Source organism: Acanthopagrus latus, chromosome 10, assembly GCF_904848185.1.
Source record: "Acanthopagrus latus isolate v.2019 chromosome 10, fAcaLat1.1, whole genome shotgun sequence".
Classification (NCBI taxonomy): domain Eukaryota; kingdom Metazoa; phylum Chordata; class Actinopteri; order Spariformes; family Sparidae; genus Acanthopagrus; species Acanthopagrus latus.
Window position 1 is genome coordinate 265155 of NC_051048.1, and position 17087 is coordinate 282241.

Sequence of the window (17087 nt, forward strand, 5' to 3'; positions counted from 1 at the left end):
GTGCATGTGTAGAGGTGGGTAAACATATGGATTCATCACTGCATTGCAATAAATGTTTTCCCAATTCAGTATCCATTCATAAAATCCTCTGAAACTATTCCAGTGAGCAGCACCCCCGACCACCTGCTGACCCTCACCAGAGGCCTCCAGCAGCTGGAAGTGCCTCGTCTGCGACCTCGCTCAAGGGTCAGACGGTGATGCGCTGCGGAAACACCATCGGAGCTGTGGAGGCGGGTAGCCGATGTCTGACGCTCTTTCAGAGACTGTAAACTCCCAGCAGCCAGTCTCACCCTGATCGCTGCACCCTGCACCCGCAGATAGCTCGAGAGAGGAGGGTTCAGTGTCAACGTGTTACCCCCTCACACCAGGCAGGAGGGTGGACGGACCGCGGTTATGTCTGTTTATGTCAGACAAAAATGTACCATGCAGTCCCAGAAACAATGGCACTTTCTCAGCTTAACTATGGTTGCACTATTTTATAACTAAACACATCGTGTGCCTTTGTTTACATTTTGATTCGAACTGGAACTTCCTAGAGATTTAAAAATTATCAACAGGTACTCGTTAGTTGGGACACTCGCAAGTCAAGGTACCACCGTATAGGTTTCTATTTTGGGTTCATATTTGGGTTCATATATTTTTACATCCGACTCCAGTCAGTGCCTCACCAGTCATGAACCTCAACGCTCGTCACTGTTTCTCAACCAGACTTGATGGGATCCTGGACCCCACTGAAGAAAACAGAAAAGAACTGGCCGAGTGCACCGAGAGGATAAAGCAAGCAGAGGTGCATTTATCAACTGTGGAGGACGAACACGCCGAGCTACAAGAAATTATTAAAGCACTGAAGAAAAGAAACCCAGTTCTGGAGGATAAAGTTGTGGATATGGAAACGAGAGCGCGCCTGAACAACCTGAGGCTGGTGAACTTGCCCGAGGGGGCCCAGACCCCAGACCCTTGCTCATTCCTGGAGGGATGGTTATTGGAGGTGCTAAACTTGGCTAACCTGTGGTGCCTGATAGTGATGGAGAGAGCGCACCGGGTCAGGCTAAGAAGAGACAACGAAACTCCGCGGAGAACGTTGATAATGAGATTCCTGAACTACAAGGAGAAGATGGAAGTGCTAAAAGCGGCTAAGGCAGAGAAAGAAACCCTTTACAAAAACCAGCAGGTGCACTTTTACGACGACCTCGCCACAGAAGTGTGCAAATAACAGAAACAGTACGACTCGGTGCACCAGCAGCTGCGGAGTCTGGACCTCAGACACGGCGTAATACCCCCCGCCAAACTGGTGATAACTTATAGGGAACGAACATGCACATTTAACACTCCGGTGGAGGTGCAACACTTCATAAACAAGGTGAAAGAAGAAGCTGCAGGAGTAAATGTTGAAGCCTGAGACAGAGGAAGCAACAGGACTGTAAGCTGAATGTTTGTGTTTACATCCCTGCAGATGTGAGGTTGGTCAACAGGAGCGATTGTGCAACAACAGACTGTGAAACTAAATAATTTGTGCTACTAAAACGGGGAATCAACGAAATGTGTAAATCCTCTGGAATTTCTTTTTCTTTTTTTTCCCCTTAAAGTAAAATATTCTTTCTAACATGCTAAAGTTAGAGGCATCAGTATATCAGTTTTTAACACCGGATGCTTATAATGTTTGCACAGGTTTATACAACTTACTCCAGTCAGGGATGTTTGTTGTTACACTGATAAGCCCTGGAAAGCAGGAGACTAAGTCTGAATGTGTTTGATTAAGCTGCTGCAGATGAAGGATGGTTTGTACAGTAAAACAGTCTGTGTACTAACAGAGTAAAGATACTATAACTTTTGTTATTTTAATGGAACTCCACTCAAACTTTGCTCTCTATCTTATTTTTCACTGTTTAGTATTTATTGTAGGTAATATGAGTTTGTTTAGTAAATGTTGGTAGTGAAAGCTGCAACAACGTCAATATTTAACATTGGCAATTTATGAGCTTTCACTTATATACCCTTTCTTATTTGTTTTAAAGCGGTCAGAGAGAAGAGTGAGTGGACTGATCCAGGATCTGTTCACAACAGTAGCCGGAAGCAAATCTAGGGGGGGCGTCCCATTTAGTTGGGAGAATGGGCTTATTGTTTTTCTACTGTTCAGTGTGTTCAATGAATGTTCTAGGGTTTAAATGTGTTAATCCTCGCAGATATGTCATTTTCATTAAGGGGGCCTCATGGTATATTATTTGGAACGTCTCAAAAAGTAGAACTTAAATGTACCTCCTGGAATTGCACAGGCTCAAAAAAAACTAAGAAAATCAAACAGGTTATGAATACGTTGAAAGACACCAACTCAAAACATTTTTTTCTGCAGGAAACACATACCTTAAAAGAGGACAATGTAAGAATTAGGAGATGGCAAGGGAGCGTCTATGCAGCATCATTTACAACACATAAGTATGACATCGATAATTTTTTTTAAAAATTTCTCCAACTCAGAGCTTTTATTAGGACAAGTCAAAATAGTCTTATAGCCAAACGTTTAACATCCAGTTTAGAAAAATTGATGTCTAAGGACATTTTAAGCAAAGACGCTATTTCAGAGCTGTATGATGTATTAATGTCTAACTCATCAGAACATTCAGATTGTAAAAGAAACTTATGGAGTAAAGACCTGGGAAAACAGATCTCCCCAGAGGACTGGGTTCAATATGCACAAAGGCTCGCTCCCAATCAGTCAACACTAGACTGAGACTGTTACAGTATAAATGGACAATGAGAACTTATATCACACCAGCTAAATTAGATAAATATGATGATAATATTCCTGATCTATGTATTAAATGTATAAAGGAAAAAGGGACACTATTTCACTGCATGTGGCAATGTAGTAAAGTCAAAGCTTTTTGGGAAGAAAATGAAAAAACAATAGAAAAGATTTTCTCAAAAGATCTTGTAGTAAACTCAGTTGTCTTTCTTTTAGGTCTCCATCCCAAAAATCACAAATACACCAACAGTGAGCAAATAATGATATACATGTCTTTTGCAATTGCATTGTTCTGGAAGAAGTCCAGCAGACCAAGTGTCACACATTGGGTCAGGCAAATGTTAATAACTTTTGCTTTGGAAAAAATAACAATAATAATGTACAAAGAGGGAAGCAAGAACTTTTTGAGGTTTGGGGCCATTTGATCTATTTGTAAAAGGTTTGGAGCTAGCGGACGAAGAGAGGTTTGAGTTCTGGTTAGTGTAAACCTCTGAATGAGGCTGATGAGAGTACAGACTGTGAAGTTATCTTTAAGATTGACAACAATTTATTGTTCTATTTTTGGAATATACAAGTGGTACTATCTATGAGGTTTATTCTATCAATTCATTTTTTAAAACTGTGAAGGTTTATTATTATTTGTTGTCTGCAGCTTGAGCTCAAATTCCCGTGAGGTGGAATGGGCCAGAAACTTGAAACTTGGCCCAATGATTGAAAATGATGCATCAACTTTTATTAAAATCTGAGCCCAGTCAGCCACATGTTGGCGCTGTAACTAAGGCTTGAAAATGCGTTTTGGGAAGGCCACGCCTTCAAATCTGATTGACTTGAAATTTGACACACAAGTCCAGCTCCATGTGCTCTACAAAAAAGCCTCGCACGATTAAGCTCTGCCTACTTGAAATTTTTGCTAATTAGCATAATGTGAAAAACAGTAAAATGAGTAGAACTTTTGAAAGATTTACTCTATCAACACCAAATTCGGTATACAGCGCCAGGCGATGAAAAGAGAAATTTGTACTATAAATGAGCCAGATTGGTCAAAAAAACATGGCCGCAACGGACCCATGTATTTTTGCAATGGGCGGGGCTTAGAAATGATTGACCATAACTCCCACACCCTTTGTCCTATAATCACAAAACTTGGTGGGTCAGTTCACAACAGGACTATACAGACAGAACTATAGGGGGCGCTATAAATGCCATTACCATGTAGCTGAAAAAACAATTTGGGGAAATCTGGGGCGTATCATGGCTATGTGTTGCACAGAGCTTTGAGGAATACGGCAGCTGATGTCATGGACAACGGGGGATGGGGGTCAGGGTGAACGGTTTGAGGCGAAAGGGGTTAGAACCTGCGGACTGCCGCTTGCGGCTGTATTTTTATTATTTTTATTTTATTCATTTCTGTTTTAATTATTTTTTTCTTTCTTTTTATTTTGTACCTTGCATTTAATTAATAATTTCTCCCTTAAATTGTTTGTTTGAAATTTTGTGTATACTACTAATGTCTCAGTGTCGTCTGGAACAGCTGATTTACACTCCTGGGAGTTTGTAATTAATTGTACACTGTACACAGGGGTTGTGAGTAAAATGTCAATAAACATGTTGTTAAAAAAAAATGATGTTCAAAGTACTGAGAGAGACCAGAAACAAACCAGAACATCAAGTTTACCTCTGATCAGCCTGTATCAGTCATGTTACTGCTACTATCTCTGAGGTTCTAATGATGAATCAGAACCAGCAGGAGGCGTCTGAGCTCCTTCACTCTGCTGCTGGTCTCCATCAACACTCTGCTGCCTGGCAACACATGAGCAGCTGGCCTCTGATTGGCTGAGCTGACTGTAAATAAACCGATGAACTTATTTATTAACATTAATGAGACACTTTCATATCAGAGATTAAAAAAAATATCTTCAGATGTTTTCACATGTAACTCTTCTCTCGTTCCAGTGACGTCATCAGAACTGCAGAATTTACATTCATGTTTCTCTGGACATGTTTTTCTTAAATAGATTATTGTAGTTTATATTTTAATTTCAATTTTCTTGAATTTATTATTTGTAAACTTGAGGATCTTGTGGAACTTGTGGAATCTTTAAAATGTATAATTTATGCAGCGTTATTGTTTTAATGTGAGAGAATTAAAGTCGAACAAATAAAAAATACAACTGTAGTTAATTTAATGAGGTTTAATTTTTTTTTTATTGGACAGATTCTGTGTTTGCTGGTCGCTGATATCATTCTGAGAGTATTTTGACTCTAATTCAGGTTTTTATTGATATATTTAATATTAGTATCTCAGTAATACTGATGTTTTAAATCAGTAACACACTTAAAGTCTCAACATCAACACTCTGCTGCCTGGCAACACATGAGCAGCTGACATCTGATTGGATGAGCTGATTAAATAAAGAACAAGAAAATATTAAGATTGTGGTGAAAACTTCAATGGAGAGAAAAACTTTCATACAAACATATCTATCTATCTATCTATCTGTCTGTCTGTCTGTCTGTATGTATATATATATATACACTATATTACCAAAAGTATTCGCTCACCCATTCAAATGATCAGAATCAGGTGTTCTAATCACTTGGCCTGGCCCCAGGTGTATAAATTCAAGCACTCAGGCATGCAGACTGTGAAACAAGACATTTGTGAAAGAATGGGCCGCTCTCAGGAGCTCAGTGAATTCCAGCGTGGAACTGTCATAGGATGCCACTTGTGCAACAAATCCAGTCGTGAAATTTCCTCGCTCCTAAATATTCCACAGTCAACTGTCAGCTCTATTATAACAAAATGGAAGCGTTTGGGAACAACAGCAACTCAGCCACGAAGTGGTAGGCCACGTAAAGTGACGGAGAGGGGTCAGCGGATGCTGAAGCGCATAGTGCAAAGAGGTCGCCGACTTTCTGCACAGTCAATTGCTAGAGAGCTACAAACTTCATGTGACCTTCAGATTAGCCCAAGTACAGTACGCAGAGAGCTTCATGGAATGGGTTTCCATGGCCGAGCAGCTGCAGCCAAGCCACACATCACCAAGTGCAATGCAAGGCGTCGGATGCAATGGTGTAAAGCACGCCGTCACTGGCCTCTAGAGCAGTGGAGACGCGTTCTCTGGAGTGATGAATCACGCTTTTCCATCTGGCAATCTGATGGACGAGTCTGGGTTTGGAGGTTGCCAGGAGAACGGTACATTTCAGATTGCATTGTGCCAACTGTGAAATTTGGTGGAGGAGGAATTATGGTATGGGGTTGTTTTTCAGGAGCTGGGCTTGGCCCCTTAGTTCCAGTGAAAGGAACATTGAATGCTTCAGGATACCAAAACATTTTGGACAATTCCATGCTCCCAACCTTGTGGGAACAGTTTGGAGCGGGCCCCTTCCTCTTCCAACATGACTGTGCACCAGTGCACAAAGCAAGGTCCATAAAGACGTGGATGACAGAGTCTGGTGTGGATGAACTTGACTGGCCTGCACAGAGTCCTGACCTGAACCCGATAGAACACCTTTGGGATGAATTAGAGCGGAGACTGAGAGCCAGGCCTTCTCGACCAACATCAGTGTGTGACCTCACCAATGCGCTTTTGGAAGAATGGTCAAAAATTCCTATAAACACTCTCCTCAACCTTGTGGACAGTCTTCCCAGAAGAGTTGAAGCTGTAATAGCTGCAAAAGGTGGACCGACATCATATTGAATTCTATGAGTTAGGAATGGGATGGCACTTCAGTTCATAGAATGAGTAAAGGCAGGTGAGCGAATACTTTTGGTAATATAGTGTATATGTTTGTGTGTCTGTGTGGTGCAGTGTGTCTCCTGCAGGAGGCTCTCAGCTCCTCTCTCTCTCTCTCTCTGTCTCTCTCTCTCTGTCTCTCTCTCTCTCTCTCTCTGTCTCTCTCTCTCTCTCTCTCTCTCTCTCTCTCTCTGTCTCTCTCTCTCTCTCTGTCTGTCTCTCTCTCTCTCTCTCTGTCTCTCTCTCTCTGTCTCTCTCTCTCTGTCTCTCTCTCTCTCTCTCTGTCTCTCTCTCTCTCTCTCTCTCTGTCTCTCTCTGTCTCTCTCTCTCTCTCTCTGTCTCTCTCTCTCTCTCTCTGTCTCTCTCTCTCTGTCTGTCTCTCTCTCTCTCTCTCTGTCTCTCTCTCTGTCTCTTTCTGCTCTGTGAGCTCAGCAGTTCTGCTGGTGACTGATGACTCATCACAGGATGGTTCCTGATTGGCTGCTGACTGAACAAGAAGTGAAAGTTAGAGAGTCGGGACTTTCCAGAGAGGTTCACAAATCATGAATGAATCACAGAGCGAACTTGAATCACGTCCTCACAGTTCTCTGTGTGAGTCGCAGCAGTTCCACTCCCAGCCAGCATGATCAGCTGAGCTCAACTGAACTGAGAAAGGAACAAATCAGTTCATGAACTGATCCCGTTCAGTTCGTTCACTCAAAAGATTTGTTCGTTCGAACGACATGTTCGCGACCGACACAACACCAGTTCAGGTGTTTCACCACATGAGATGTTTCCTGACATCAGCAGGACGTCTGGACTGAAGTTAACAGAGTTCTTGTACCCAGCACAGTTAAAGAAGTTCTGATTAAAGTCTTTCACATATTCTGACCCTGCCATGAAGTTCTGACCCGATGTTTCTGATTTATGTTCCTCCTGCAAGGAAAGGGGTCGAGTCTTTATACTAACTTATGGACTCAAATGTCTTTATTAATATTGGAGTCCCGTGAGGTTCTGGTCACTACTACTGAAGCTACAGTCTTATGTTTGAGTGTTGGATCTAATAATAAGGAGATTAATGATTAAATATGTCTGTTGGGTGAATATCATATTCATTAAGTCAGATTTCTTCAGTTTGTTCCAAATGAGACTTTGTTTTCTGTTGAACTGATTCTGATTCTGTCTGTAAAGAGCCTGAAAACAAAAAAGCTTTAAAGACATCCAGCCTGTTGAAACTTATTTTGGACCAACTGCTACTACTTATTTTTAAGGGTTGTCAGGTGGGGGTGGGGGGAAATGACAAGTGGACAGCTTTAAAGGGACAGTTCGTGTTTCCAAACTGAGGCTGCGCTGATCTGTGATTACGGTAGGAAACAGACCGACTATAGATATTTACTTTATATACTTTATTAAACACAAACTACTCCTTTAAGTACGTGTGTTCACACACACTGTAAAAATGACGGTATTGTAAACCCAAAAACATTTGTATATGTTTTTAAAATCACAGTGAAATTTTGTAAACTATTTAACAGAATGTTAAATTCTGCTAGCACCAGTCCATAGTTAACTAGCTAGTAGTTGCTAGATCAATCCATGATAACTTAGTTCAGCTCACATCTCAGTAACGGGTCACATCTCAGTAATGGGTCACGTCTCAGTACCAAGTCTTTCTGGGTCACTGGGGTCACGTGATGATGTAGTTACACAGTTCAGCCACTGTGAGAACTGGACTCAAACCCAGATCCAGTTCTGGAGGCTCAGTGTCTGAGTGTCTCCTCTCTGCTGCCCTTCCTGTTAACTGATGACTCATCAGCAGCTCCGTTTCTGATTGGCTGCTGATCAGGAAGTGAAAGTGAAGTGTCTGGGCATTCCACAGAGATGCTTCTGCGTTCAGGTGCTGCAGGAAAACTCAGTCTCCTCCCATAACGTGAGTGTTACAGCTGATCCTCTGTGTCAGAGGGAATGTGGTGAACTCCTGGTTTCAGTCGGCACCTGAAGGCATCGTGTGGTCGGACCTGTTCTGGCACTGAGTGCAGAACCAGGAGACATGAGCTCAAACTGACCCAACTTGTTTTGACATGAAGATGAAAAGTGTTTTCTGACACTTTGTGTCTCTGGTGATAACAGACCTGAAGACATCAGGACAAACAGGACCAGAACCACTGAGACAGTTCTGTCACCTGGACGGGCCTGTTGTTCACTGGTGTCTTTATTTAATACGTCCTGTTGTAAAGTGACACAAAGACACAAACAGGAAGTGGATCAGAACTGAGTCAGTCTCACCTGTGCAGGTGTTCAGTCTGAGCAGCACCATGAAGAAGAACCTGTTCAGAACGAGGCGTTCAGGGTGACGTGTTGAATTTTAGAAACAATAATCAGATGAATCTGAGTGAACATGATGACAGCAGCTCTGCAGCATCAGGTCATAACTGTGAACACTGATTCTCAGAGCAGGACTGTGAATGCACCTCGCTGAGGATGAAAACTGTAAAAGTTTACAGTTCATGAATTCCACTTTGTGTCCGCTCCTTTTCTCTGCTGAATCATTCAACTGCAACATCACAATTTAATGCAAATGTAGATGAGAGTTCATATTTCAGTGCAGGGAAGTGACTTAACACAGGATACTTTCTTCTCTATGATAATAATAATAATCTGAGTGGTCCAGCAGCTTGAAGCATGAACGGACCGTCAGAGCCACCAGGCTGATGTCATGTATTCATAAGAGCACTCTGTGAATCCTCGTCTTCTTCTGTGGTTTTCACGTGTTTGCTCTGATGTTTCAGGTGAAGGTGAGACTTCTCACACAGAAATACAAACGTGAACATTTTACTTGGAAACTTGGATGATACAAGTTATATAAGTTTTCAACAGAGAGAGAGATTGATATGAAATCTCAGCATGAGATGAATCCACAGCAGTTAAGTCACTGTAAGATGTGCTTGATCTAATTGGTCATAATAAGAATGACAGCACATTTGTGACTGTAGTTTTTAAGACTTCAGGCACAGACATATTTCTTTATATTCCTTGATGTGTGTGAGAAGTACGGGAGCCCTGAATATCCAGAAAATTGTTGAAAAAACATTTAGGAAAAACATTTAAATAAGGGATTTTTAGTGTTGTGGCATGAAACCAAGTTAACTTTTTGATTCAGGATTATTGTGATTCTTTTTATCCAGGAGATTTGGTTTTTCTTCTTTTTTAATGTATGAAATGGAGTGACATTTTTTAAATTGTGCAGTTTTGGGGCAATTGTTTGTTTCATTTTTAATTTTGTCAGTTTTTCTTTTTTACTCTTTCGACGGTGACATCTCGTGGTTTCTCTCTTGTGACAAATGCACTTATTGTAAGTCACTTTGGATAAAAGCATCTGCTATAAATGCCTTCTGTGTCTGTCTGTCCCAGGTCATGTGTGCTCAGCAGCAGCAGAGTGTCTCTACCTGGTTACTGATGACATCACGCTCTCTGATTGGCTGTTCAGTGTGTTAGAGATCAGCTGCTGCTGAGTTTCTGTCAGTCCTCCTCAGACTGGTGACAGAGACGGACTGGTTCATAGAGACAGACTGGTTCTGGTTCTGGTCCACAGAGAGCTGCTGAAGATGAAGAAGATGAAGATGATGAAGATGATGGTGGTCCTCATCCTCTCCTGTGTCCTCGGTGTCTCAGCTGATGGTAAGTTTATTTACACTCAGACAGAGAGACAGAGAGACAGACAGGTGAACATCAGCTTGTGTTTCTGTTTTCAGCTCTTCATGATGAAATATATATGACTGGCTGTTCTGACTCTGATGGAGAGAACATGTACGGTCTGGATGGTGATGAGATTTACTACGCAGACTTCAAGAACAAGAAAGCGGTCTATCCTCAGCCTGACTTTGTAGGGTTTCGCTTCGTGGAAGGAATTTATCAACAAGCTGAGGCTAATCAACAGATCTGCAAACAGAACCTGGATGTAGCTCGTCAAGCCTACAAGAACCCCCCCCCGGAGAGAGGTAGAGACAAACTCATGTCTGTTGTGTCTGTAAGTGTCCTCAGCTGTGTGATGTGTGATGTCAGTGGACATGTTGAGTCTGTAACAGACCTGAGAGCTCATCTCAACTGTTTCTGTCACTTCAGGCCTCACTTCACTGCTTTTATTCTGTAACCTCACACTGCTGATCAGTTACTAACCAAACCTGAGACACTTCAGCAGGTTCATGATCGTCACAACACCACACACACACACACACTCACGCACACACACACACACACACACACACACACACACACTCAGGTGCCTCAGTCACTTACTGCAGGAATCATGAGCTGTTTTTTTGCATCCTCCATTTGTGTGAAACGTGTACAGTACAGACAGTCTGTGCTGTATCAGAGGTGAACCGGTGTCTGTGTGAATGGATAATCTGGAAGCACAGATCAAGAAAACACCTTGAAAACACACACACACACATCGTCAGCATGACGTGTGCTGTCACACCTCTTTAGGAGCCAAAACACCAGCTGTCTGTGTAAATTACACAGTGGTTTGACTTTATTAATTTGCAAACCTGAGCTGTAGAAATTATGCAGCGCCTCTATGTGAAAAGGGTTAGTGTCACTGTATGTGTGTGTGTGTGTGTGTGTGTGTGTGTGTGTGTGTGCGTGCCTCTGTGTCTGTGTGTCCTGAGTCAACATGTTAATAGGCATCATAGCTGCTGTGCTCCAGCAGCATCACAGTCTCCAGTGTCACCAGCTCCATTCACACTGTTTGCTTGCAGGGATCCTGCGCCAGTTCTCCACTTCCTCCTCTGTGTGAAAGTTTCAGATGCATTGAGGGAAATTTCGCTCCGGCCCTGATCCGCCTCTGGAGGTAGTACCAGAGGTTCAGTACTGACGAACTGAACCAGTGTGAACGGATCAGCCGGCTGCGTGTATGAAGGGCGTGTTGGTCTGACAGTCTGATAACTACACAGGTCCTTCACTCAACTAAATACAGAGAAATGTCCCACAAAGCAACGTTACAGGACCAAACAACAGTAATGTAGTAACTGTAACTGTCTAATAAGAGGAAAACAAATACCACAGCTGTACATGGAGAAGCGTCTGTCCTCCCGACTCTTCCTCACATCTCTGACCGAAAAACAGCATCTGTAACCAGCAAAAAACTTTAACTCACCAAGTATTTGTGTTGTAGTTACTGTTGTCACGGTGACGGTCAGACCTCCTGTCAGAGACTTAAGTGTAACTTTGTCGCTTTCCAGGATGTTTGGTTGGTCAGGATCTCAGATTATAACAGCATACATACGATTTTAAACCGTCAGCAGGTTTAGATTGACAGGAGGACACCTGGGAAACACTGACATCATCATGACGTCACTGTCACGCCTCTTTAGAAACAGATGCGCCGACTTTCTGTGTGAATTACACAGCAGCTCGTCTTTAAGGCGGAGATGCTTCACTCTGTGTGAATCACCATCAGTGAAGAATTGGCAAACTGTGGCTGCAGCTTTTATGCATCTTCTTCTGCGTGAATGAGGCTGGTGTGACTGTGTGTGTGTGTGTGAACACTGATGGTGTCATTTTGATCCCTGAACATGTGAACATCAGGGAGACATCTTCTCTCTGTTGTCATGTTGCTTCAGGAGATATGATGCAAAATACATGATTCAGTCATGGTGGAAAGTAAAATGGCCACCAAGAGGCGCTGTCTGTAGTGTCATCATGTGTTCATGATGAGTCACATGGACATTTAGATATGAGACTGAGTTTCTTTTACACTTCAGGGGAAATGTAATGAAGTACTTAATAATAATCTGATCTGTGTGTGTTCAGATCCTCCCTCCAGTCCGATGATCTACCCCAGAGACTACGTGGAGCTGGAAGTGAAGAACACCCTGATCTGTCATGTGACTGGGTTCTTTCCTGCTCCTGTGAAGTTCTCCTGGACCAAGAACGGACAGAAAGTGACTGAAGGAACCAGCGTCAACGTTCCATTTGTCAATAAAGATTTCACCCTCAACCAGTTCTCCAAACTGGACTTCACCCCCCAACAAGGAGACATCTACAGCTGCTCAGTGACCCATCCAGCCCTGAAGGAGCCACAGACCAGGATCTGGGGTGAGAAACTTTAGAAACACTGACGACTTTATTTAAACTGCCATATATCCAATCCATACCAGAAGTCTCAAGCGGAAGTTAGTTAATCACCAAAATAAAAGCTTAAAAACACGTATGTTTACACCATAGACTGTGTGGTTAACACATAACATAACTCTATGCATTTTGTGCATTTACATGTTTATCATAACAGTATAATTGATTAGTTAATTGTCTCATCACGACTTTACTCACAAGTTAGTTAGAGGCCTATAATAATCACTAAGTTATGATTTTAATAATGTTAATTTAGCTTCAGTATCAACGTTATGAATACAAATGTGAATATTATGTTTGTGTGGAGGTAGGGGGCACACACACACACACACACACACACACACACACACACACACAATAGGACTAAAGAATAACTAAGATTGAATATATTGAATTCTCAAATTAAATAGACAATTACTAAAACGGTCACAACAAATGTCATACTTATTATCACATTAGTAAATTATTTATATGAATTTTTATTAAATATCAATGTTTCATCAATGTACAATTAATATTGATTGTAAATATTAATATTACAGTTATTGAACGTAAATACAATGTTTGTGTGTGTGTGTGCGGGGGGGGGGGGGGGGGGCTGCTCACACATATCATTCACGCTACAACTGAAAAATCACAAGGCCAGCACTGTAAATCATTGGTGGTGATGCAGTGAAAGGACTGTATTGCCCAGATATTATACAGGATCATGCAGGAAGCTGTCATGCTCTCCGTCTTTCCTGTATACGGCCGAGCCTGTTTACCAGAGGATGCCTTCACTAAGCACAGTACAGACTTCCCACACACTGTTTGCTCAAAGGCATAATAAAGAAACTAAGCTAAAAGACATCAGTCCAGCTTGTAGTTTCCTCGCCCACCTGGGATCTTCAGGTATGAAGGGGCATCAAGAGCAACTGTGGCCACAGACAAGTGTGGTGCAACAGAACGGGGAGTTCCTGGGTCTGGAGATGTTCATTTTCATTTATAACTATTAAATGACTGTAATAATTAGATTTTACCATTGCCAGATTGACAGCATTCTATTAATTCCATTTTATTTCAGGAATACAGTTAAACACAACATGACACCATCATGCTGGCAACATTAATAACTTGACTTGGACTCTTTTGTGACAAACATTTTTTTGTGTTCCATCACCAAATATTCCAAAGTAGAAAAACAACCCTCCATCTCACAACTCATCACATGTTGCTGTCCCCATGTCTTGTGCTACACATGGAACACTCAATCCTCTGGAAGTTTTTCTGACGGTATACAGGCTGTTACTTTGGTCAACAGATGTACTTTGTAAGTGACATTGTGCTGTTGTGTCTTTTACTTTGCCATGTTTTCTTTGGATATGTAAAAACAAATTCCTCTTGTATAAAACCAGTGGGCAGTGTGGGCACCTCACATGGGCTGGTGGCACATCCCATGATACTTCTTCCTCTAGAGCAGTGGGGTCCTCTGAGGTTGGAGCTGGGTTGACTGAGACAGATCTGGGGTCTTCAGGGATGCTGTTTGTGTGTAGGAATGGTCAATTTTGACGACTGACACAGAAGGTGGGAGTGTGTATGAAACACTCATTGATGATAAAACAGTAGGGTGGGTCTCTGGTGAGGGTGGTTGAGAAGGTGGAGCCGAGGTCAGCTGGGCCATATCACATTTATTTGTGCACTGTATAAGATGGGGCATGATGGTGTCTTTCCAGATTATTGTAGTTCCACAGAATGGACAGTGAAAATGGCCTCCATCTCTGCAGGGCAGATTGCATCTGCAGATGATCTTTTCTAAAAAAGGAGAGTAATTGTCTTAAAAATCATACAGTGCCTGAGAGACAAATATTTACTTAACATCCTATAGAGTACATACAAATGTATTTTTCCTTACTTTAAACAGTTATGTATACTTCAATAAGTCTGACTGCTACAAGTAGGGATCTCTTGAAAGTAACCTGCTTTCTGTGCTGAAACATATCCTCAGGAGTGCAACCCAGTGTAACAATATGCCTTTAGACATGCAAAAACAGAAGTATCATTCAAAATTACATGTAAAGGCATATGATCTCAAAAAGATGCTTGATTAACATATACACATATATATACACACACACACACATACATACATAAACATTACATACATACATATATATATAGGGCCCTATAAAATCTGTTTTATTTTTTCCCAAATTTAGTTTTTTTCCATTTTAATTTTTGGAAATCCGTTTTTGTTTTATCCTTTTACTCTTATTATACTACCAAAAACAGTGTGTTTTTAATTTAAATGACTAAAATGTACTCAAATTAAATGTGAAAAAAATCAATACTGTACCGTACAGTACAGTAAAGTGCATCAAAAACATTTTGACGTCATCATGTCTTCATACAATAGTATATTTTGTGTTTTTATGGGTTTCATTGTATAAAAACATGGTCAGCTCTCTGGCAGATCCAGTAAATGTTTGCAAACCAAAATTGTTCTGACATTTTAGTTGTAAATATTAAAAAAATTAGCAAAGATGACCAACGAAATGAGAAATTAATTATACTTGTGACATTATGTGAAGTTAGCATAACCAGCTAGCAGTGAAAACACCAACCCTCCCCCTGTCCTCTGAGCTCCCAGCCCAGGCAGAGGCAGCTAAGAGGGCTGTGGCTAACGGGGCTAGCTAGCTAACAGCAGCTACTGTTAGCAACAGTTAACAGTCACTCTGGTATTATATGCCGATAATATGAATCCGACAGGTGGCTAACTTAATACAACAGTTCCATGCCAATTATGAACATCGGTATGGAACAATAAAAATGTTAATTATCTGACAACAATACACACTTTGTTTAAACTAGCAACAATATGAACTTTATTTACATTGTAAAGATGTGGAGGTGTGTTAACATCTGTGTGTGTGTCTGTCTCCAGATGTGGAGGTGTGTTAACATCTGTGTGTGTGTCTGTCTCCAGATGTGGAGGTGTGTTAACGTCCCTGTGTGTTTCTGTCTCCAGATGTGGAGGTGAGTTAACGTCTCTCCCTGTGTGTTTCTGTCTCCAGATGTGGAGAAGACTCTGCCCGGTGTTGGACCTGCAGTGTTCTGTGGACTGGGTCTGACTGTGGGTCTGCTCGGTGTGGCTGCTGGAACCTTCTTCCTCATCAAAGGAAACGAGTGCAGATGATTGGTCGGGGCTGATGATGTCATTCTGTTCTCTTTGATAACTTTCCTCCATCTTGTATCAATAAACTCCTGAACACTGTGTTGATCTGATTCCTGCTGAACTGTCACTGAATGCTCTTTAAGCTTTTCTGATTCCAGATGTAATAAAGTGTTAATCCAGATGTGGACCTGTCAGTGTGTGTGTGGCCTGTGTTGGACAGTGACATCAGCACCTCCTCCAGGTGTGAACATCTGGATCTGGTGGAGTTTCTCTGTAGAGACAGAAGTGATGTTGACAGGATGAGACTATGAGACAAACTGTGTGTTGGTGCTGAGTCGGCGTCTCTGCAGGCTCCGCCCCTTTTATTTAAACACCTTCGTGACCAGATGTGTGAAACCTGCCGTCACTTATAGAATCTATCATCAGCCTCATGTGGTTCTGATCCAACACATGAATCAGGATCTGATCTAAACTCCCTGTTAGTTTCTTGTTGCACCAACCGGGTCGACGCCTGTTCTTAAACTCAGACGGGTCACTTTTCATTCTACGTCCCAGCTGACGGTCTCACTGAGACCGGCTGAAGTTCAGACTGGGTTCAGTTCTGTTGGTGCAACAGGATCCACTCTATAGTCCGGTCCTGACTCAGACCAGCTGAGCAGTCAGAACCGGTCTAAAGACCCGTTGTAGCTCCGGCCTGATGGAGCGACTGCAGGTTTAATCCTCCATCACTGATCTGATCTCTGAGTTCTCTGAACAGAACCAGTGATGAAACATCTGTGAACTGGTCCAGTGAAGCTCCCAGATGTTGCTGATGATTCTGATGTGCTGTAATGTTTGTGAAGACGTTGTGTTGAACATCATGTGTGAGATCTTTGGTCTGACTGAGTGAAACAGTTTGTTACAGCAGTCTGAATGAAATGTGAGTCGTCACTGAGCTTCAGTGTCCACCTCTGGAATAAAACCTCCAATCTTCACCTGCTCCGTCTCTTCTTAATGATCCACTGCTGTTCACACATCACGCTGACATCATCACACTGACGTCATCACACTGTCATCATCATGCTGACATCATCACACTGACATCACACTGACATCACAGACACGTCACTGACGGAAGACAACAGGATGAATCAGAAGAAACAATTTCTCCTCTCTCTGAGTTCACAAGGTTGATTTTTATATATTATAAAATATAAAATAAATTAATAAAGAATCTCAGTCAACACAGATAACAGAACAAATATCAGTTTCCTAAATACAAATGTGGCTGGTGGAAAGGGAGCTACGGTGTTGTAACAACGCAGCTAACAGATCATGTTTGCCTTACAACATCACAATCACA

At 41.9% G+C, this 17087-nt stretch overlaps 1 protein-coding gene across 1 annotated transcript; it reads left to right on the forward strand.

Annotated features, from left to right (window-relative positions):
• The first annotated feature begins 9968 nt into the window (after nucleotides 1-9968).
• Nucleotides 9969-16719, forward strand: LOC119027807 (RLA class II histocompatibility antigen, DP alpha-1 chain-like). The gene is made up of 4 exons (XM_037113272.1): nucleotides 9969-10137; nucleotides 10212-10457; nucleotides 12274-12558; nucleotides 15645-16719. Exons 1-4 carry the CDS (start codon nucleotides 10065-10067, stop codon nucleotides 15764-15766), a joined length of 726 nt encoding a protein of 241 aa, XP_036969167.1. The 5' UTR covers nucleotides 9969-10064; the 3' UTR covers nucleotides 15767-16719.
• Nucleotides 16720-17087: the final 368 nt, after the last annotated feature.

Excerpts from the sequence above, each read along its gene's own strand:
- LOC119027807 (XM_037113272.1), top strand. The coding sequence starts at position 10,065 with ATGAAGAAGATGAAGATGATGAAGATGATGGTGGTCCTCATCCTCTCC. Across the intron at positions 10,458-12,273 it reads GAACCCCCCCCCGGAGAGAG|ATCCTCCCTCCAGTCCGATG; the intron begins GTAGAGACAAAC and ends GTGTGTGTTCAG. Across the intron at positions 12,559-15,644 it reads GCCACAGACCAGGATCTGGG|ATGTGGAGAAGACTCTGCCC; the intron begins GTGAGAAACTTT and ends TTCTGTCTCCAG.